This window comes from Phascolarctos cinereus, unplaced genomic scaffold, assembly GCF_003287225.1.
Source record: "Phascolarctos cinereus isolate Bilbo 61053 unplaced genomic scaffold, phaCin_HiC Scaffold_726;HRSCAF=1367, whole genome shotgun sequence".
NCBI classification, from domain to species: domain Eukaryota; kingdom Metazoa; phylum Chordata; class Mammalia; order Diprotodontia; family Phascolarctidae; genus Phascolarctos; species Phascolarctos cinereus.
This window is the reverse complement of record NW_027556098.1, coordinates 391,299,957-391,322,823: the sequence shown is the minus strand read 5'-3', so window position 1 is coordinate 391,322,823 and position 22,867 is coordinate 391,299,957. Positions and strand designations below refer to the sequence as shown.

Genomic DNA, 22,867 nt, shown 5'->3' with positions numbered 1-22,867 from the left:
ACTGTCTTTTTTTCTGTGTGCATTGCCAGTGATTAGCACAGGGCTTTGCTCACGGTAAGCGCCCAATCAATGCTTCATTTGTTCTTTTGAGGCAGAGGAGAGGGGCTAAAGTAGGAAGAATGTGGATTTTTGTTGCTGGTGTGTGCATGAGTAAAAAGTATTTTTTAGCGTGAGCAGCACTGCACTTTGTTCTGCAGCAGCAGCAGAAGCTTCTTTTAGGGTCTTGGTCGCACACCCGTGCTTGTTTAGGGCCTTCCTGTAGAGGCTGCGCAGGCTTTTAATGACTGCTGTTACTTATGCAGGAAACTGCCTGGAGTCAGCCCCTGTTCCCCTCATCAACAAGTTATGTGAAGTCAGCCAGCGTTTATGAAGGACCTGCTGTATGCCAGGCATTGCGCTAAGCTCTGTGGATTCATGGAAAGGCAAAAAACAGTCCCTGCTGTCAAGGAGCTCAGGGGCTTTTGGGGAGACAACATGAGAAGAGCCATGTACAAGCAAGCTGTAGGCGGGGCCAGCTGGAGATCATCAATAACGGGGAGGTGTTAGCGTTGAGGGGGAAAGTTAAAGGCTTCCTGCTTCTTGCTGCAGCTAAGGATACCTTTTCTTAGCACTGACTCTTTTAGTACTTAGAAAGAGCCTCTTATCAAGTATTTGGAGGCTGTTAGGGGGCAGATTGGATAGAGCATCAGGCCTGGAATAAGGAAGCATCACCCTGACCCTAGCGCCTGCTGTGTGCCATAGCTGCACTAGGCTCCCTGCAGCTCTTCTCCCCTTTGATCATTACAGCAGCCCTGGAAGGGAGGTGCTGCTACCATCTGGATTCACGTCTTCTGACTCCAGGTCTAACATTCTATCCATGTGCTGTCTGACAGCCTCTCTCAGAGTTCAAATCTGACCTCAGATATTTACTAGCTGCGTAACCCTGTGCACGTCACTTAAACCTCTGTTTGCTTCAGTTTCCTCACCTTAAAAATGGGGATAATAACAGCACACCCTCCTCTCTCGGGTTATTGTGAGGATCAAATGAGATAAATGTAGAACACTTAGCCCAGTGGTGGCACATAAATGCATGTGCCCTTCCCCTTCCTGTTCCCTTTTATGTTTAATATGTGATAACTCCCCCCTCTCCTTTTTACATTTCACCTTAAGGCCTTTCTAAGAGTTTTAACTTGGCCAAGTTGAGAGGCATCTGACCTGGTGGATAAAAAGCTGATCTAAGAGTCAGGCTGACCTGTTTAAGCCCTGACTGTGACACACACATGCTAGATTTCTGAATAGCAAGGACTGAACTGGAAGAGCCCTCAGATGCCAAGAGCCTCACAGCATTTATTAAGCACTTACTGTGTGCTAGGCTCTATGCTAAGCCCAGGGGATACAAATACAACCAAAAAGACAGTTCCTCTTTCAAAGACCTTACATTCTTCTGGGAGAAAACAGCACACAAACAGAGGTTTTGGGGTGCGCAGTGAAGGTACTTCTGTAACCAGGTTATCAAAGCCAGGAACATCAGAAGCAAAGCCAGGAGAGTGATGAAATTGAGGCCTGGGAAGTTAAGGGACTTGGCAGAGGTCACACAGGCTGTAGGCACCTTTTTAGGACTGCAACAGTCAGTTAGCTTTTACTGTGTTCCAGATAAACAGACATAGTCCCTCCCTTCATGGAGGTTACATTCTAGTGGGAGAGACGTGTATGAATAGGTAAATACAAGATACGTACAGATTAAGTAGAAGGTGTAGCAAATCACAGAGTTGTTAATTGTCATAGGCATAGAAAGATTCCATTCTCCTGCCCCACACCCTACCTCATATGTAGAGGAAAATTTAGAAGTAGGGTACACGTAATATCATACTGACTTAGGGATAGATTGAAAAACTCAGGTATGAGTAAGACACTTTAATTTGTGGTGAGAACAGCAAGTCATTTTCATCCCTGTTTGAATTTGATTAGAATCCTATAGCAGTAGAGCTGGCAGGGACCTTAGAGACCCCTCATTGAACAGAAGAGGAGGAGGTTAAATAAATGTCCTGAGGTGACACACAGCTAGTTAGTCACATCCTTACTTCCTTTTGAAACTAGGTAATGCGATATTCTCTCCCACTCCCTTCCTTTCTTTTCCCTCTTCTTCCCATCCTCTCTCCTTCTCTGCTCCCCATGTAAACTCGGAAGAGCACACAGATATGTCAGGTGCTCCTGGAATTGTGGAGAGACTGATAGATCCATATGTAATCTAGATCAATCTATCTCATGGTCCCTCTCTATATGAGTTGCCTTACAACTGATGGGATCTTAAAGGTCATCTGAGTCTGAAGTTGGGGCAGGTAGGTGGCACAGTAGGTAGAATACCAGTCCTGGAGTCAGGAACACTCATCTTCCTCAGTTCAAATCCAGCCACAGACACTAGCACTCTGACCCTGGGCAAGTCATGTAACCTTGTCAAATGAGCTAGAGAAGGAAATGGAAAACTGCTGCAGTATCTCTGCCAAGAAAAACCCAAATGGGGTCACAAAGAGTCAAGACACAACTGGAAAATGAGTGAACAACAAAAAAAGTCTGCAGTTAGATTCAGAGTTACTGTGTTTGAATCCTAAGTCTGCCATTTTGCTTCCATATGTGTATTTGGGGAAGTCATTTAACATCCTTGGCCTGAAATTACATCATCTGCAAAATGAAGGTGTTGGACAAGGTGCCTTCTGAAGTCCTTTACTGTCCTAAAGCTGTGATCATGTAGTCTAGTGCACCTCCTTTATTTGGCAGATAAGGCCCAGAGACACTTGCCCAAAGGTCACACAAGTGGGAAGAAAGGGGGTTTCCTTAGCAGTTTTCCAGGATTGAGATTGTTCGTAGGTTAGTTCATTGGATTGAGAAAATTTCCAAATAGTTCAGCTTTTTTTTTTAATTAATTTTTTTTTTTTAAAAGAGAGGCAACTGAGGGTAAATGACTTGCCCAGAGTCACACAGCTAGGAAGTATTATGTGTCTGAAGCCGGTCAGGTCCTCCTGACTCCAGGGCCAGTGCTCTATCCACTGCGCCACCTAGCTGCCCCCAAATAGTTTAGCTTTAAGGAGGGAGCTGGTTTATCAGGAATTTAAAATGGCAAGAAAATTTGAGTCGATATGGAATAAAATTGATTTTAAAACTAATGAATCAAGTTATGGTCCTCTCTTTTGACCTGGCAGGGTGTATAATAAATTGTGTTAATGAACTAGACCAGAGAAAGATTTCAAGTCAGACAGGAATGGCCAGTTTACCCATTTGAAACATCTGGATTTCCTAAGATCACCTGCATATAATCATTGGCTGGTTGCATACGAATTTGTCACATAGACTATAAGGAGAGGAATTTATGTAGTTTAATGTATTTTCTCAGTAGTGTTTTTTCTTACAATGTTTAGGAATCTGCTGTTTCTCTTTTGAGGGAAGAACTCATTACTGTAATTAGGAGGTGACCTGTGTCTGCTAAGGCATAGAATATAGAAATTATAAACAATTTTGAGGTTGGGAGTATGATATGGGCCAAATAAAATACTTTGATATTTGATATTTGCATAATGTTAGCTCTTTGAGCCTTTTAACTTTTTAATTCATTATTATAATCTGTACATAAATCTTAGCGTTCAGTTTACTAAGTTAATGATGCTCTTGTTTAGCATTTTTGTTTTCAAAAATGCTGCACATCTGATCTGTTTTATCCTAAGAAATTTGAAATTAGCTTTGTCCTGCTGTGATAGTTCTTCAGGGTATGAAGCTGCCCTGCCCATGGATGCTCAGAACCTACGCCTGTAAATGTTAAGGTCTGGTCAGTTCCATTGTGGGCCAGATAATAGATGACATTGCAATTTCCCATTGGCTGTCCAAGCTAGATTCAGAAACTCCTGACCAGGCTCACTGAAGGAAGAGAGAGGAATTTTTCATCCATACACAGTCTCCCAAATCATGGAGGGGTTTTGATCTGCATAGCTAGAGGGATTATCCACACTGATCAGATTATGTAGTGAAGTATTAAAGATGAACTTTTAAAATTAAATGGAGAATTTGTAAAACATTTATCTTAGATTTCAAATGTCATAATTATAGAAGTGTTTTGTCAGCATGGTTATCAATCCAGCATGTGTGTGTCACAGTCAGGACTTAAACAGGTCAGCCTGATTCTGAAATTGTCTTTATATCCACCGGGTCAGATGCCTTTCAACTTAGTCAAGTTAAATCTCCTAGAAAGGCCTTGAAATGAAATGTTAAAAGGAGAGGGAAGAGTTATCATAACTCAGAGAGCCATCCCTTACATCAAAGGATGAAAGTGAAAGGAGGAAAAAATACAGAGGTGGAGGATTATAAGTGGGGAGCTCTGGATGTAATGTCCGATGTGGTTGATGGGTTGGTTAGTTCTGTTGAGCTGAAAATAATGTGATTTTGTCATAAGCATAGAGCAGGTTGGTTATCATTAGAACTTAAGAAACGGTTTTTGGCCTGATTTTCTTATTTTCACTTAACACCCAGACTTATTTAGGAAATATGGAAATATCAAGAGCAAAACTTGACAGGAATGAAATTTATCACATTGTTTCTTTTAAAGTAGCATATTTCCCATTTAGAATGTATGGTTTTTCTTTAATGAAATTACCCAGTTTAAGAAGTTTTATTCCACTACACTGCAATTCTGACACTTTGTAATTTGTATTTTATTAAGCACACATAGTTTAAGCTAGCACTGTTCTTCAGATGAACCTAGGTATGTCTCTTTACTTTGAAACAGTTTTTTCAGGTATTTCAATAATTTTAAAATTATCTCTCCTGGATCTGTTTTCCAGGTCAGTTGTTTTCCCAATGAGAAATTTCACCTTGTCTTCTACTTTTTCATTCTTTTGGTTTTGTTTTACAATTTCTTGGTTTGTCATGAAGTCATTAGCTTCCATTTGCTCCATTCTAATTTTTAAGGAAATATTTTCTTCAGTGAGCTTTTGGACTTCATTTTCCATTTGGCCAATTCTGCTTTTTAAGGCATTCTTCTCCTCATTGGCTTTTTGGACCTCTTTTGACATTTGGGTTAGTCTGTTTTTTAAGGTGTTATTTCCTTCAGTATTTTTTTAGGTCTCCTTTAGCAAGCTGTTGACTTGTTTTTCATGATTTTCTTGTGTCACTCATTTCTCTTTCCAGTTTTCCTCTACTTCTCTTACTTGCTTCTCAAAATCCCTTTTGAGCTCTTCCATGCCTGGGACTGTTTCATATTTTTCTTGGAGGCTTTGGATGTAGGAGCTTTAACTTGTTGTCTTCTTCTGGTTGTATGTTTTGATCTTCTTTGTCACCAAAGAAAGATTCTGTGGTCTGACTTTATTTGCGCTGCTTGCTCATGATCCCAGCCGATTACTTGAGTTTTAAACTCTTTGCTAAGGTAGGGGTCTGCCTCCACTGTGGAGAATGCATGTGTCAAGCTTCAGGGGTTTTATGCAGCGGTTTTCAGAGATACTTGTAGATACCTGTAAATTTTCTGTTCTTCCACAGTGGTATGATCAAGGGTGAGGTGTTTACTCCTTTCCTGGCCTGTGCTCTGGTCTGTGACTGACCACAAGCACTCTTTTCTGCCTTGGAACTATGAGGAAGATTTCCTCTCTTCCACTGACACAAGCTTCACCATGCTAGCGCTCCTCCTTGCCCTAAGACCGCTACCCAGAACTGCGACCCAGATCCAAGCACGGGCAAAGCAAGAGTATCTTGCCTCAGTACTAGCAAAGAGATCCCTGCAATCCCCTTCTGATCAGCCACTCGATTTCCCCTCCATCTGTGGACCTAGAGCTCCAGAAGTAGCCACCACCCCGGGTTTGTGCCAGGACTGGGACCAGACCAAGCTCCTCTCTCACCATGGTCAGACACACCTTTCCTACTGACCTTCTAAGTTGTCTTTGGTGTTTGTAGGTCGAGAAGTCTGGAAACCTCCACAGCTCCCCTTGATTCATTCCCCTAAGGACTGCTCCAGGTTTGCTGAGGCCCAGCTTGGCCCAAGCTGAACTGCATTCCTCTCCCAGCCTGGCACAGTAGACCTTTCCAGTCAACCATCCATGTTGTCTCAGGCTGGGAATTTGTTTCACTCTTTTTGTGGGTTCTGCTGCTCTAGAATTTGTTTAGAGCCATGTTTTGCAGGTATTTGGAGGGGTTTGGGGAAGAGCTCAAGCAAATCACTGCTTTTACTCCACCATCTTGGCTCTGCCCCAAAACAATTTTTAAATTCAAATTTTTATTTACATCTTTTATTTTTATATTGTCTTTGTTTTCTAATATATACCTCCTACTTCCCCTTCCAAAGACCCATCCCTTACATCAAAGAGCAAAAAAGGAAGAAGGAAAAGTACAGTTCAGCAGAACTAACCAACCCACCCACCAAATCTGATGTCATGTGCAGAGCTCCCCACTTGTCATCCTGCACCTGTTGTGTACAGGGATAGCCAGTAGACATCAGGTGAGCTCCACTAAATCCTCGCGATGTTAAGATAAAGCAAAGAAGGCCCCTGGTACATTAGGTGGATTCCCTGTGCTAAAGTAATGGGAGGACATGGACGAGCTTGTAAATATATGTCCTAAGGTTTGTATGCACAGATAAGGGCAAAAAACAGCCTACCCTCAAGGAGCATACATTCTACTAAGAGAAACTATATGGAAATGATCACGTGTGTGTGTGTGTGTGTGTGTGTGTGTGTGTGTGTGTGTGTGTGTATCTATCTATCTATATAAATATATATCTATATCTATATCTATATCTATATCTATATCTATATATCTATATCTATATAAATATATATCTATATCTATATATATAAATCTATATCTATATCTATATCTATATCTATATCTATATCTATATCTATATCTATATAGTGGATGGAAAGTAATATAAAAGAGAAATCTTATCAGCTGGGGAGGTAGCGGGTCGAGAGAGCGACCAGGAAAGGCCTTTTTGGAGAGAAGCCTTCGAGCTGAGACTTGATTGGAGGCCAAGAAGGCCAAGAGGCAGAGGTGAGGGGAGGGTGTTCAGGAGCCTTGAGTGTCATGTTCAAGGAACTGTGAGTAGGCCATTGTGGCTGCCTTGCTGAGTACAATGGAAGGAAGTGAATGCCAAGATCAGGACTTTAGATTGGTCCCAGAGGTGGTCGGGAGCTTCTGGAGCTCATTGATGGGAAGGGTGGTTGCCAGGACCGTATAGATGGACTGCAAATATTTTTGTACCTTGTCACCAGAGAGCAGAAATCCAAAAATATGAAAAAATGACAAATAGGAGAGGAACACGATGCAGAGGGAAGTAAGGAGAACTACAGCGACTATGGACAGTAGTAACTTCAGCATGGCAGATGAGAGAACCCAGAAAGGAAGTAATTGTCCTGGCAACAGATAACAAAACACACCTCTGCCTTGAAAGAGGCAGGGAAATCAGGGCAGGCACTGTAGCCACTAGTCATTCAGCAAGTATTTATGAAGCACCTACTGTGTGTCAGGCACTGTGCTTGGTACGGGGAATACAAGTACAAAGAATAAAACAATCCCTGTTTGCAGGGGGCTAATGGAGGAGGGGAAAAAAACCATAGAAACATGTACAGCATAGTTATAAATTTTCTAAATACCTAATGTTTACAAAGTAGTTTTAATACAAAGTAGTTTGGGACGAGAGCCAGCAGCAGTTGGGAAGCTCAGGAACAGCTTCATGCAGGAGATGGTACTTGAGCTACATCTTAAAGGAAGAGGCAGAGATAAGAAGGGAGGGTATTCCAGGGAGGAGGGATGACCAGTGCAAAGACAAGGAGATGGGAGGTGGAATGTTGTGTATGAAGAACAGAGAGATGGCCAGATTTTCTGGATCACTCAGTAAATATTCACCAAGCACCTACTATGTGCTGGATGTTCTGCTCAACACTAGGGATGCAAAAAGAGGCAGAATACGGTCCCTGCCCTCAGGGAGCAGGAGGGGCAGCATGCAAGCACATATCTACAAAGAGAGCTGTATACTAAGTAAGTCGAAAATAATGAACAGGTGAAAGGCACTGGAGATAAGAAGGGTTAAGGGATACTTCCTATAGAAGGTAGAATTTTAGTTGGGACTGGTAGGATGCCAGAGGGGTCAATAGTGGAGGTAGAAGAGGGAGTGCATTCTGGGCATTGAGGACAGCAGAGATGGAGTGTCTTTTTCTTGGAGCAGATGGGAGGCGGGGCAGTGTCACTGGATCAAAGAATACACGTTAGGGAATAAAGTGGAAGAAGACTGGAAAGGGAGGAAGGGGCTTCGAAGGGACATGAATGCCAAAGAGGATTTTGTATCTGATCCAGGAAAAGATAGGGAGCCACTGGAGTTTTTTGAGTAGGGGTGGGGGAGGGGAAGGAGAAAAGTGTGTGTGTGTGTGTGTGTGTGTGTGTGTGTGTGTGTGAGAGAGAGAGAGAGAGAGAGAGAGAGAGAGAGAGAGATATGTGATGTGATCAGATCTGCGCGTGAGGGAAATCACTTTGGCAGCTGAATGGAGGATAGACTAGAGCAGGGCTTCTTAAACTTTTTCCACTCTCAAACCCTTTTCTCCCAAGAAATTTTTCTGCAGTCCTGGATATATAGGTACATAGAATAGCTATACAAATCAAATGTTTATTGAAAATAAATCATAATGAAATTTATTTTAAAACAGTTCTTTGCTGTACATATAATTTTTCCATGTATTAAAGAAGAAGCAAATTTGCATACTAATTAGATGGATGTACTTGTTTATTACATAAAAAATTAAATCTTGGCAGAATATTTGATACTGTAGGATGTAGAGCATCTTCATTGTTTTTCAGAGTTGATCAATATTTTGATTTTATAATCAATATATATTTGATTTTATAATCGGTGCTGAGAACGCCACTTCACATAATATGTAGTACAAAATGGCAGAAGTATGTTTAAGAGCCTTTTCAGAAATTGTTGGAAACTCTGAAATAATCCTAAGCCAAAAATCATGTAATGATTTTTTAGGAAACTAAAGTTTTAAACCTTTGTCGCTTAGTAACTCATCAAATTCTTCTTGAACAAAATTTTAATGGCAGGTGACTGATATTTTTTATTTCAATTGAGTTGGTTTATGAAACCAGCTTCGTTTTTTAGAACCAGAATTTGAAGGGAAGTATTTCTGAAACTGTCTCCAGGCACTTCAGAAGATCAATTATAACTCTTAACAATTAAATCTTTGGGAAGGTTATTTTCAATTACCAAATTGTCTGTAGCTGTAAACATTTCTAGAGAACCATTTTCCGTCCTATTCTTTCATATGTTAACTTTTTTAGTAAAACTTCCTTTTTTATCTTTTAACATAAATATATTTTTTCCTTGAAGCAGTGTGTTTATTAAATCGTTGAGTTTTTTGAAAATATCCAACAAATAACAGTTTTGAAAGCCCTAGGTCATGAAAAAAAAATGAATAAAATTGGATTTCTGCTTAATCAAAAATAAAATTTCATCTTTCAATTTAGTAATCTGTTTAAACTTTGTCCTCTTGAGAACCACTTTACCTCTGCATGTAATAATAAGCTTTTGTAATGACTGTTAAGGGCCTGGCTTTTAGTGAAGTTAATGATTTTGATGGTACTGCAAAGCACAACATCTAACTCTAGTGATATTTTTTTGGCTGTGAGTGACTCCTGATGGATCATGCAGTGAATAAGAGTGATAAGTTCATTGCCACGAGCTTTAACTTTTGCTACAAATCCAACATTCTCACCCATCATTGCTCCAGCATCATCTGTACAGAACCCAACGTAATTTTTCCACCATAAACCTTCATTTGTGAAAAATTCATCGTCTTTAAGATATATATATATGTATATACACACACACACACACACATACACACATATATATTTATGTCTGTCTTCTCTTGAGGGCCCTTCCAAAGGATGACAAAACAATAATTCCTCATGTATGCTTCCTTCATAAACATACCTTACATAAAGTAACAAATGTGCCATCGTAGAAATATTGTTTCATCTAACTGAATTGCAAACTTTGGCTGCCCTTAAGCCTGGTAATAAGCTGTTGTAATTGGTTATTACTAATTTCAGAAATTCTTTTGGAAACAGTATCATTTGATAAAGGAATTTTATGAATTTCATTTCCATATTTTTTCCTGTGAACTGTTTCTGACATTTTGATAGCAGCATGTGACACAAGATCTTCTCCTATCGTGTAGGGCCTTTTAGTTTTTACAATCAAATACGTTTCATAAGATGCAAGCAAATACTTTTCATTGACACTACTAAATTTTTCAAAATATCATTCCTTCATTTGAAGATTTTAAGTTTTTCAAAATATTCCTTTGGTGTATTGCAGTGCACCGCATGCTTGGTATTAAGATGTTTTAGTTTGGCTGGTTTCATGCTTTCCACAGCCAAAACTTCATTATGAATTAAGCAAAGAGGTTTTTCCACATCATCATCAGTATTAGAAGTAAATCCATATTGCAGAAATGATTTGACATATTTTCTTGTCAGTTTAGGTGTGCCACAACCTGGTAGCAAAGACTGCCTCATCAGTATTTTTACCTCTTCTGTCTAAATTTAGCCACTTATCCACAACCAAAAATATTTTTGTTCTAAAATATAAATACATATTGGTAATAATTTCTCAAATAAATACTACCTTTAGTGTATGAAATCACATTTGTTTGTGCTTAATTTTAAAAATTGATGTTCACACTTACATACACATAAGCAGTGTGGTAGAGAAACATTAAAGGGCTTTGGTCTTTACTTGCAGCAATTAAACACTTATGTTTCTGTAAAAGAAGGAAATAGCTGCAATTTTAAAACTCAAGCACTCTAACACAGTACAATCCAAAGATGCTAATTCGATACTTACATTCTAAGGAATGATGGTAGAAAAATATTAAAAGTCTTTATTTTCCACAATTAAACTTATGTTTCTATAAGAGCAGAAAACTTTGTATGTATAGTAAAAACAGTACAGTTCATAACATACAATAATCTCAAATCTCAGCCAAGGCATTTCTGGCAGTGTTCATTGGCATTGTGTGGCGTGATGGCACGCACAGTGCAAAGTGCGCATGTTGTGTGTTCAGAACCAAGGCTGTAGTAAAGTCGCGCAATGTAACACAGGCAGATGCTGCCAGAAACACTTTGGATTCATTACACATTTGATTTTGAATTAATTTTTGGTCATTCCATGTTCAAAAACCTTTTACTTTTGCCAAATTTTTCGTGATACCTACATTCAGTTATGTGACCCCATATGGGGTGCAACCCACAGTTTAAGGAGCTTTGGATTAGAGTGGGAAGAGACTTGAGGCAGACCCCCCCAGCAGGTTATTACAATCGTCCAGGTGTGAAGTGATAAGGCCCGCACCAAATGGGGGGGGGACAGTATCGGAGGAGAGAATGGGGCATATTTGAGAGAGGTTGTAAAGATGAAATCAACAGGCGCTAGTAACAGCTTTGGATATGGGGGTGAGAGATAGTGAGGAGTCTAAAATGACACCTAGGTTTCAAGCCTGAGAGACTGGGAGCATGGTGTTACCCTTATAGTAATAGGGAGGGTAGTGGGGGTGGGGGGTGGGGATTAAGGGAAAGATAATGAGTTCTGTTCTGGACATTTTGAGTATAGGAAGTCTACTGGACATCCAGTTTGAGATGTCTGAAAGGCAGTTGGAGATAAGAGGTTGAGTATTGAGATAGTAATTAAATCCTTGGGAGTTGATGAGATCAACAAGTAAAATAGAATAGACTGAGAAAAGGACCCCAGGACAAAGCCCTGAGGGACAATTATGGTTAGAGGGCATGATGTGGGAGAGGATATAACAAAGGAGATTCAGAAGGACTGGTCTGATAGGCAGGAGGAGAACCAGGAGAGAGCTGTGTCCTAAAGTAGACAGAAGAGAGTGTCAAGGAGAAGAGAGAGATCGACAATGTCAAAGGCTACCGAGAGGTCAAGGAGAATGAGGCTTGAGAAAGAACCATTGGATATGGCAGCCAAGCTTTGGAGAGAGCAGATTGCAAGAGAGTGTAGGTAATGCCCAGTGAGGCCAGAAAAATAGGTTGGGGCCTAGTCGTGTATGGCTGTAAAAGCTGTTTCATCCCAGATGTGATAGGAAAGCAGTGGGGTCTGTTGAATAGCAGCATCTGGAATGACCTGGCCTAGTAAGAGACTTGAGTCAGGGAGACCAGTCAGAAGGCTCTTACAATAATCTAAGTGAGAGAGAGGTATTGAGGACCAGAATAAACATGTTAGCAGAGGGAAGGCAGAAAAGGGGTCACGTTAGAGAGGTATCCTTGCCATTTCTGTACTTCCATTTTCTTATCTCTAAAATACTTTGTTTTTTGGAGAGGGTATTGGGAAAAAATAAGTGCTGTGCTGATGTAACTGAATTCCCATGATTTTAGGCATGAAATAAACTTACAGGTGATGTTGTTATGCCACTGTATTTTCCTGGGTGATTGCAGTAACTATCATCTCAGGTGACAGAATAACAATTCTTTTTTTAAATAACAAGTTTTTAGTTAATGCATTTTGTTTTTACGTTACATAAGATTTCTCCTATATCTTTCTCCCTTCCAGAGAGCCATTCCATATTATAAAGGATTTATTTTTAAAAGAAAAAGATGATAAAGAGTTAAAAAAAATCATCAAAACTAATCACAGTACACTGAAAAAATCTGAAGGGGTTCCAACACCAGTGGCCCCTACCCCCGGCAAAAGACAGGGGGCAGAGGTGTCTCATTTCTCTTTGAGACTCAGCTTCTACTTTGTAATTTTTCAGCATTAACTTTCAGTAGACCTGATTGTTCTTTGTGTCTGCGTTGTTGTGGTCATTGTGTATATTGTTCTTTTTTACTCCTCTTTACCTGCATCTGTTCATGTGGATCTTTCCAGGCTTTTCTCTATTTGTCCCATTCATCATTTCTTACAGAAGAGTCTTACACCATTACATTTGTTTATTCCCCCACCCCCAGTCAGTGGGCATCTTTAGTTCCAGTTCTTTCCTCCTACAAAAAATGACAGCAGAAAATACTTGATGGAAATTTGTTCTTTGTTGAGTTTTATAACACTTTGAATCAAATTGGTGAAGCTCTTCTGCTATTTTAACATTGTGTTCTCGGTGTCATCCTTTGTCCTCTTTAGGAGTCACGCATCGAAGCCAGAGCAGTGAAGGAGTCAGTTCACTCAGCAGCTCACCGTCTAATAGCCTTGAAACACAGTCACAGTCTCTCTCACGGTCACAGAGCATGGATATCGACAGTGTCTCCTGCGAGAAAAGGTAAAAAGAGGCACATTTTCCATAATGCTATTGTATTGTGGGAAATACCAAGTCTTTGCTATCCTTATAAGGAAATCTCCCTAAACTCCTTGCCTTGTTTCCTCTGAGTAGTCTCAGACACATGTGCATGCAATAAATAGTGCTGCTGGTAAATGTTGGAAAGGATGGTGAAAGATCCTGCTTATTGTGGGCAAATGTTAATGGATAACTGTTGAACAAGATCTTTCATCTTAACCATTATAGCAGATTCCAAGCTTTATAGCAAGTGTTTTTTTTTTTAATTATGCATGTTGGAATTGTTTAATGTTTGTGATGTTGGTAATCATTCTGTCAGACTGACTTTTTATACAGTATACCTTTGTCTTATCCATAGAACTGGCATATCCAGGTAAGCACTTTTATAGGTAGACATAGAAGATTCTAATTCATCAGAGTGAAGCTACTATTGAATGTGGGGCAGTTGCCCAAGATACAGCCCTTCGTGTATTTGAAGGGATTTGGGGCTATAGGATTTCAACACCTGTGGAGCATTTCCTGTTGTCTGAGGGCTTCCTGCGGACCCTTGTTGCTTATTGGGTATCAGACAACATTGGCGGTGTGGTACCTGCTCAGATTAACCAGAGCTGCGTAGTTTGTCCCTGGAGAGCCTGGGCAAATTGATTTTGAGGCGAGGAAAAGTTAATTAAATTCGTTGAGTTCATTCAGATGTGCAGAACAGTGGAAATTAATGGGGAGGTGTTTAAAATTTTACATGTGTCATTTCGGTTGATCCTCTCAATAACCCTCTGAGGTAGGTGTTGTTATTAATATCATCCCCATTTTACAGTTGAGGAAACTGAGGCTGAGTGAGGTTAAGTGAGTTGCTCAGAGTCACAGAGAGCAGCTAGGTGGTAGAGTTACAGGCCTGGAATCAGGAAGACTCATTGTCCTGAGTTCAGATCCAGCCTCAGACACTTAACTAGCTGTGTGACCCTGAGCAAGTCATTTAACCCTATTTGCCTTGGCTCTTTATCTGTAAAATGAGCTTGAGAAGGAAATGCAAACTACTCTAGTGTCTCTGCCAATAAAACCACAACTGGGGTCACAAAGACTTGGACACAACTGAAAAACAACTGCACAACAGAGTCACACAGCTGGTTCAATATAAGAGGCAAGATTTGAACTCGGGCCTTTTTGATTCCAAGCCTAGTGCTCTATCCATTATGCCCTTAGCTGTCTCCTTTAGCACTCACGTGTTATGTATCATGCACGTATATATGTGCTTAACTGGCTTGTGGTCATTTCAGTAATGTCAGTGGGCGGTCTGTGTATGTCTGAAGAGGAGCTAGGAGCCCCAGTCAGCACGCATATGTTGTACACCTACTATGTGCGAAGCAGGGAAACACAGATAGTGAGAGATGGTCCCTGTCCTCGAGGAGCTCACATTGTGTTGGTAAATTATGCAAACTTAGTCCAAACCTAGAAAGTCCAGATTTTCGGTCATTTTCCTCAGTTAAAATGAAAAGATGAGTGTTCACCATTTTGATTGTCTGCTTCAATTTTAATGTGATATTGAGAACAAGAGATGAAATAAAAACGCCTACTGGCCAGTGTTGTAAATGGCCACATGTCCTTCTAAATCTTCCTGTTCCCCTTTTAGTTCTTTTATCTAAATAATTTTTTCTGATTTTGAACATATTCCCAGTTAAAGGTGGTATTAAAAATTATCTGGATCTCCTAAGGTTAATTGTTTTTCTTTCTACCTAAAGCATGTCCCAGGTGGATGTAGATTCAGGAATTGAAAATATGGAGGTTGATGAAAATGATCGCAGAGAAAAAAGGACCCTCTCTGATAAGGTTGGTGAGAAACCCAATGTGTCCTTCAGCTGTTCTGTACTATATGCCATGTTTTTTATATAGAATTGGAGAAACACACAACCACAGCTCCTCTAAGTCAATTACTTTGTGAAAAAAGGTTGGGATAGCTAAATGTGCCCTGTTAGAAGGGATTTAATGCGTTTCCTTTCCCAGAACAGGCAGTTTTAAAAGCTCTCTATTCCTGGAGATCTAAAGGCAGCGTGTTGATGTTGGGGAGGGCATTCATATTTGGGTTGGACTTTCTGACATCTCAAGTCCCTCCAGGTCAGGGATTCTGTACTTCAGGCTTCTATTTGATTGACTTTTACAAGCTGACTTTTCTTTTTTTTGTTTTGTTTTGTTTGTTTTTTGGTTGGGCCGTGGGGGTCAAGTGACTTGCCCAGGGTCACACAGCTAGTAAGTGTCATGTGTCTGAGGTCGGATTTGAACTCAGGTCCTCCTGAAACCAGGGCCGGTGTTCTATCCACTGCGCCACCTAGCTGCCCCCAAAGCTGACTTTTCTTGGAGCTAAGTAGAGACATCCTTTATCAGGTGAACAGGCTGGTAGATAATGCCTATTATCATAACGTGAGGAGGCAGATTAAGAATCGAGCCTGGGTAAGCTTGGTGGGAGGCAATAGCAAAATAGAAGAAATGTCTCTGCTGAAGAATCTGAGGAAGGTATAGGAGGTAGGAGAGGCTGATGATGGCCCTTTTATTAGTAGATTTCCTTTTTTGGGAGCCCTCTTTGAATACATGAGTGGTTCATGTTTTGATAACTGATTATTACCTTTTGTTGTGAGAAAGAAACATTTCTTTCAGTGTTAGTTTATACCTGGTAATTATATTCCTATCATCCACCAAATTAAATTATTATGGGATTGTTTGATGAAGAACTGTGAATGACATAGCTGTTCTCAGCAATGCAATGATCTAAGACAATCCCAAAGGACTCATGATGAAACACATCATCCGCCTCCAGAGAAAGAACAGCTAGTGATTGAATACAGACTGAAGCGTGCTATTTTTTAAAATTAATTAATTTTAAATTTTCAACATTCACTTCCATAAGATTTTGAGTTCCAAATTTTCACCCCATCTCATCCCTCCCCCCACCCCAAGATGGCATGCATTCTGAATACCCCTTACCCTAATCTGCCCTCCTTTCTATCCCCCCTCCCCTTCTCTTATCCCCTTCCCCTTCAGTTTTCCTGTAGGGCAGGATAGATTTCTATACCCCATTTCTTATATATCTTATTTCCCAGGTGCATGTGGAAACAATTTTTTTAAACATTTGTTTTTAAAACTTTGGGTTCTAAATTTTCTGCCTTCCTTCCTCCCCACCCACCCTCATTGAGAAGGCAAGCAACTAGTTATACATATATAGTTATACAAGTAATACATATATAGTCATGCAAAACACTTCCATAGTAGTCATGTTGTGAAAAACTAAGTATATTTCCCTTAATCCTACCCCCTTCCATTTATTCTATTCTCTCTTTTGATGCTGTCGCTCCTTAGAAGTGTTTGCTTCTGATAACCCCCTCTCACAATCTGCCCCCCCCATCATCCCCTTGCTCTCTTGTCGCCTTTACCCCCCTATTTTCCTGTAGGGTAAAATAGATTTCTGTACCCAATTGAGTGTGTATGTTATTCCTTCTTTAAGCCAAATCCGATGAGAATGAGATTCACTCATTGCCTTTCACCTTCCCCCGTTTCCCCTGAAGCATGCTATTTTTCACTTTCTTTCATTCTTCTTCTTTTATTTGAGTCTTCTTGTACAAAATGACTAATATAGAAATGTTTTACATAATTGCACATGTATAACCTATATCTGCTTGCTTGCTGTCTCAGGGAAAGGGGGAAGGAAGGGAGGAAGGGATAGAGGGATAGAATTTGGAACTCAAAACTTTAAATAAAAATGTTTAAAAATATATATGTGCCAGAAAATTATTGTGGATAATTTCTTGTCTCTTCCCTTCAGTAACTGTGCTGACAGCTATGGAGAGTTTCAGTACAAGCCCACAATCATTGAGTTTGAAAGGCCATCTAGTCCAGCTTTATCTGAACAGTCCGTCATCCCTCTGCACTGTCCCTGATGAGGAGCAACCCACTTCACTCTGGGGCAGCTCTAATTGTTCGGAAGTTTTTCCTGGCATTAAACCTAGCTGTCTTTCTGCCAGTTATACTCCATGTTGCTCATTCTCCCCACTGGGGCCAAGGAGAACCAGTGCAGTCCTTAGTCTGTGTTAGACTGCCCATTACTTAACGTCAACTGTCATGGCCCCCTCAGTGTCCTCTTCCAAAGGGCCCTCACTGTCTCTGGGACTATTCAGCTGTTGAGAACTGAGCCCAGCACTCCTCCAGATAGGGCCTCATCTAAGTACAAGACAAGAGGATGAACATCTTTATTCTGGGCATAATTCCTTGCTTATCGCATCCTGAGATTGCTTTAGCTTATCGGGCTGCTGTATCACAGTACTACTTTATGTTGAGTTGTGGTCCACTAAAATCTTCTAAAGCTCTTCATTTAAAAAAAAAATACTATTGCCTAGAACCGCCTACTCCATTTTTGGCTTTTGGAGGTTTTTTCCTCTCTTTTTAAAAAAAATACTAACATGAACTTTATACGTTGTTCTGATTACATTTTGTCCTAAAAGATTTGACCATATATTCTACCCTGTCAGGATCTTTTTTGATCTTTCCTCTTTCATGTAGTCTCTCTAGTTCTCTCAGCGTTATGTCACCTGAAAATTGGATAAGCATGCTGCTTATGTCTTTAGGTCCTTGAGAAAAATATGAGTAAGCTCAGATTCAGGCATTCGAAAGGCCCACTTGTGCATTGATGTTGAAGGATTAACAATGACTCTTGGGCCCCCATCCGGTCATCTCAGTCTGTCATTCAGCCTGTCTGTCTCCTTACAAAAACGGCACAAAGTTGCCTTAACCTACCCATGGAGGAAGCCTGTCAGGAAAGGTGAGGCAAGGATGACCTGTTCATCATGAAGCCCTGCTGGCTCTTAATGTGATCACCACTTTCTTTTCTAGGCTTTCACTAAGGATCACTCATATAATACATTTTCCAATTTTGTCAAGAATCCCAGTCACATGCAGCAACTTGTGGTTCGCAAATCCTTCTCCCCGTTTTCTGAAAATGAGGGCAGTGTTTGCCCTTCCCTCATGCTACTGCACCCCCCCCACCCCCCAGTTTCTCTTTCTCATTGGGAAGCAGTGGCAGTAGCTCATCCTTCCTGCTGGCCAATTTTGGCATCTCAGGCGTGTTGTTCACCCTCTCCGGGGTCTTAAACTGTTCAGGAGCAGTTAGGTGTTTCCTCTTACTGCTGCCCTGCTTAGCTTGGGCATCTCTTTCAGTATTGCCCATGTTTATTCTGTTCTTTTTAATCCAGAACTATTTGTCTTTTTTATTTTTAACCAAAAACAGAATCAAAACAAAAGTTGGCCACCTCTGATTTCTTTTCACCGTCCATTGCCATTATACTATTCATTTTGAGTAGGAGCCCGGTATCTTCTTGAACACATTTCTTTCTTGTTGTCATTCACTTGGCTCTTCAGTCTCAAATCATTTTGAGTTTTAGTGCTTCTGGCTCTGTTGTTACAGGCCCATTCCATGTCTCTGTTAATTGTATGTACACTGTCCGTGTATGAGCGGTAGCAGTGCACAGCGAAGAGAGAAATCGACATGGAGCTGGCAAGACTTGAGTTTGGATAATGCTCCAGATACTTGCTACCTGTGAGCCTGGGAATGTCACTTAATCTTTCAGATCCTTAACTGCTCCAGCTGGAAAACTGGGATGACGATAACAGCATATTCTTATAACCAAACAGCATAATCTAGCTAAACCGCTTTATAAACCTGACAGTATTTTTTAGGCATGAGGTTTCATGCTCCATCATCTGCCCTCGGTTCCATATTTCTATGTGTTTTTAAACATTTTTAATTGGTCACTTAGTTTCTTGTACATCCGTGTTTCATGTACATCCCCACCTTTTCTCATCATAGGAATTTTGCCTTTATATCTTCAGGTCTTCATTCTTGAGAGCTTCCTATCCCTCCCACTAACTGTAGAATTTTAGTTCATAGACCCTCCTTCACCTTTCTCGGCCACATTTGGAATCTGCTTTCTAAAATTCTGGGGTTGGTATTAGACAATTCCTTGCTTTCCTCTCTCCTAAAAGACTAAACCAGACCAAGACCCACCAATAAGATAATTATGGGTGATGCGCTGACATCTCCTGAAGAGAGTGGAGAGATGAGAGACATTCACAAAAGACTTCAGTCAGCCCCTCAGACCAGATGAACATATTTGATCTTGGTGACAAAGGCGAGGATAGATCAGGAGGGTGAAAAATACATTTCCTATGTAAAGAGTAAGAGAGGCCAAAGATGTGTTTATTACCTAGGACCTCATGCTTTTACCTCCTGTATATTTAGTTCAAGAAAATAATTTAAAAATACTGGGCATGGAGAATCTCAAATGTACCTTTTAAAAATGAAATTGAATATAATTTATGACAGTAAGTCAGTCTGTTAGCATTTAATAAGAACTTACTATGTGCCCGGTACTGTGATATGTGCTGGGGATGGAAAGAAAGGCAAAAACCAATCCCTGCCCTCATGGGGCTCGCAGTCTGATATGGGAGACAATATACAAGTAACCATATAGAGAGTAAGTTGAAGATAATCTCAGAGAAAAGGCACAAAGAATAAAGCCACTTGGAAAGGGTTTCTTGCAGAATGTGGGACTGGAAATGACTAATGATGTGTGTGTCATTTCTGAATCAGTAGTTTTTGCATACTCAGACCACTTGAAGCAAAGATCAAAGTTAATGAAAGCTAGAAGAAAAATTAAAAATGGAAAATATATGACATACTTCTAAAACAACGACAGCCCAACCTGTTTTTAAGGAGTTATTGATGATGAAAAATGGGATAGGAATGGAAGACAGGACAGGTGGATTACTATTAAAATAAAAAAAGTTCAATTAATCACAAGATCAAAAGAAGCTAAAAAGTGCTATAACCAGCGAACACTGAACTACCTTTCCCTTCTGAAATCATCACCTCACTTGGTAGCAATTATGAAGCCATTACCTGTGACCTTAAGATCTACAGTTCTTGCCCAAGACTTTTTTTAAACAATGTTTATTAATAAAATGCAAGGGTTTTTTGGTGGAATTATAATTATAAATGAATGATAATTCTGTCCAGGGATGAAAGTATTATAAACTCTTAGTTTGGGGTCCAGGTACTCAAAACTTTTTGTCCATACACGGGAGCCCTGCCTGATAGGGGGCATCCAGCGTCTGGTGATGTGGAAGCTGCCACCTCCCAACATATTTTCTTTTTGAATAGCTCCCATTGTTAGAAATGTGCTATTTATGTTGGGTCAAATTGTATCATTTATGTTGAGTCTGCCTCCCTTATAATTTCTATCCACAGTACTAACGTGTGAAATTACAAAGTGTACATGTAATTCAGTTTCCATGCAATTCACACTTTTGATTTCATTGATAAGGAACTCCTAGAGGAGGAAACTACCTCTACCAATGCAAATGATAGTTTTAAAGAATTACTTGGAGGTGTGAGAGAGAGGTCAAGTGACTTGGGTGAGTCAGGACTTGAAGCCAGGTGGCCGTGGTTTTGAGGCCAGCCTTCTCTACTCTCTGCGTACTCTGTCTTTGTATATAAGAATTGCCATAAACACAGATATCCTCGCCCCCTCGAGTCTTCCCTTCTCCAAGATAAATAAATGCTCCCCATTTCAGTAACTGTTCCTTTTCTGACACAATTTTGAGTCCTTCATTGTTCTGCTTACTCTTTCCTGGAGGTGCCCCAGCTTGCCCAAATCTTTCTCACCTTTCTTGACAACATTCCATCTGTGGTGATCATCACAGACTCAAAGAAAATTGGCTCTCAGTCTGGATGCCAATTTGGTTTTAAAAAATTATTATCAGTTTAACTTTAGACAGAAAGAAAACCAAGTAAGCCCACAACATAAAATTTCTTTTTTAACAACGCGGTTTCTCACTCCAGCAGTGCCAATGAGGGCTCTGCTCGGGTTTATTAGATGGGTCTTTAAGGTTACTGTCACAAATAAAGATCACCCGTCTGTAATTATTCTGGTGACGCTCCCTTCTGAGCTTAGCTAGGCCAATGTTTAGACAAAAGACAAAGTCCATTATCAGGCCTGGACTCGCAGCCTTTTTAAATTAGTCGAACCCAAAAAAGGCTTTGCTCTGCTGGCACAGACTTGAAGACCCTGGCGCTCACTGTACTCCCCAATGATTTGCCATTGGAATAGAACCTTAACTGGAGTACTTTTGTACCATTTAACACTTATGCTGGCAGGGATGTATGATACATAGAGATCCATTCATTACTTTTTCTTCTCTCCTTGCCCCCTTCTGTTCTTTATCCTCACCTCTGCGTGCATCATATTTATCTTAATGTAGTCTGATGTAAGAAACCTTAAGTGCTTGGGGGTGCTGGAGTGAAAAGCATGAAAATTTGTTTGCCCTTGCCATCAAGGACTTACAGTGTGGAGCGTGGGTAGGACCGGGAACTATATCGTGTCTATGATGACTATGAGACAAGATGGCACAGAAGTGCAAAGAATATCCCAGTTGTTACAGGAAGATTGAAGAAGCCAGTCCTTCCTTCTCTCCCGCTACAATCATTAAGCTTATATTTATATTAATTTTTTATACCAAGATATTACATCTTATCTTGAGGAGAAAAAAGTAAGGGGGCCTTTTGATCTGGAAGCACAAAGGAAATGGTTAGGAATGAACTAATAGATATAGAGACAGCAGATGGTGCAGTGGATAGAGCCCCAACCCTGGAGTCAGGAAGACCTGAGTTCCAGTCCAGCCTCAGATACTTTGTAGCTGTGTGACCCTGAGTAAGTCACTTAACTGCTGCTTGCTTCAGTTTCCTCAGCTGTAAAATGGGGATAATAATAGCACTTACCTCTCAGGGTAGATCATATTTTAAGCTCATGATTATTATTATTATTTTTGTGTGTGTGTGAGGCAGTGGGGTGAAGTGACTTGCCCAGGGTTACACAGCTAGGAAGTGGCAGGTGTCTGAGGTCAGAGTTGAACTCAAGTCTTCCTGAATTCAAAGCTGGTGCTCTACCCACTGTGCCATCTAGCTGCCCCCCCCGCTCATGATTTTTGACATCTAACTTGTTAGCTGTATCTCCCAGCTTTTTGTCGTCTGCATATTTCATAAGCATGCCTTATATGTCTTCATCCAAGTGATGGGTAAAGAGGTTGAAGAGGGCAGGGCTCTGTGGCACCCTGCTAGGGACTTCTCTCCAGGTTGTCTTCAGCCCTTTCATCAGAGAATGCTCTTTGTGTGTGGTCATTTAACCAACTGCAGATGTGACTAAGTACAGTATATTCCAGTCCATAGAGATTGGATGAGAGCCGGGGTAGAATCCCATAGCCTCGTGTTCTTTAGGGGTGGTCAGCCTAGGAGGGAAGGGAAACTCTTGAAAATTAATTCATGAAGACGTGAAGAGAAACAGTTCTAAAGAGGAGGTAAGGGGGCATCGTCTAAAGAGACTGCTGTGGATGCATAGGAAACTCATTGGTCAAATTAGATTTTTCTAAAACATTTATAATTAGTGGAAGCAGTGATAGGTAACAGGACGAATACAAAAACTTGTCATTATCCTCTAAGGGTAGCATTAAAAGTTGTAAATCTTAGGAATAGGTAGGTGGCGTGGTGGATG

The 22,867-nt window shown here is 40.5% G+C and overlaps 1 protein-coding gene across 3 annotated transcripts in view; it reads left to right on the top strand.

Moving 5' to 3' along the window:
- Positions 1–22,867, top strand: part of UBE4B (ubiquitination factor E4B) — a 135,581-nt gene that overhangs the window by 44,560 nt on the left and 68,154 nt on the right. For all 3 annotated transcript variants that reach the window (XM_078145683.1, XM_020974176.2, XM_020974185.2), the window contains exons 3-4: positions 13,136–13,271; positions 15,020–15,107. In XM_078145683.1, the coding sequence (XP_078001809.1) occupies positions 13,136–13,271; positions 15,020–15,107 (224 nt within the window). The remainder of the gene's footprint in view (positions 1–13,135; positions 13,272–15,019; positions 15,108–22,867) is intronic.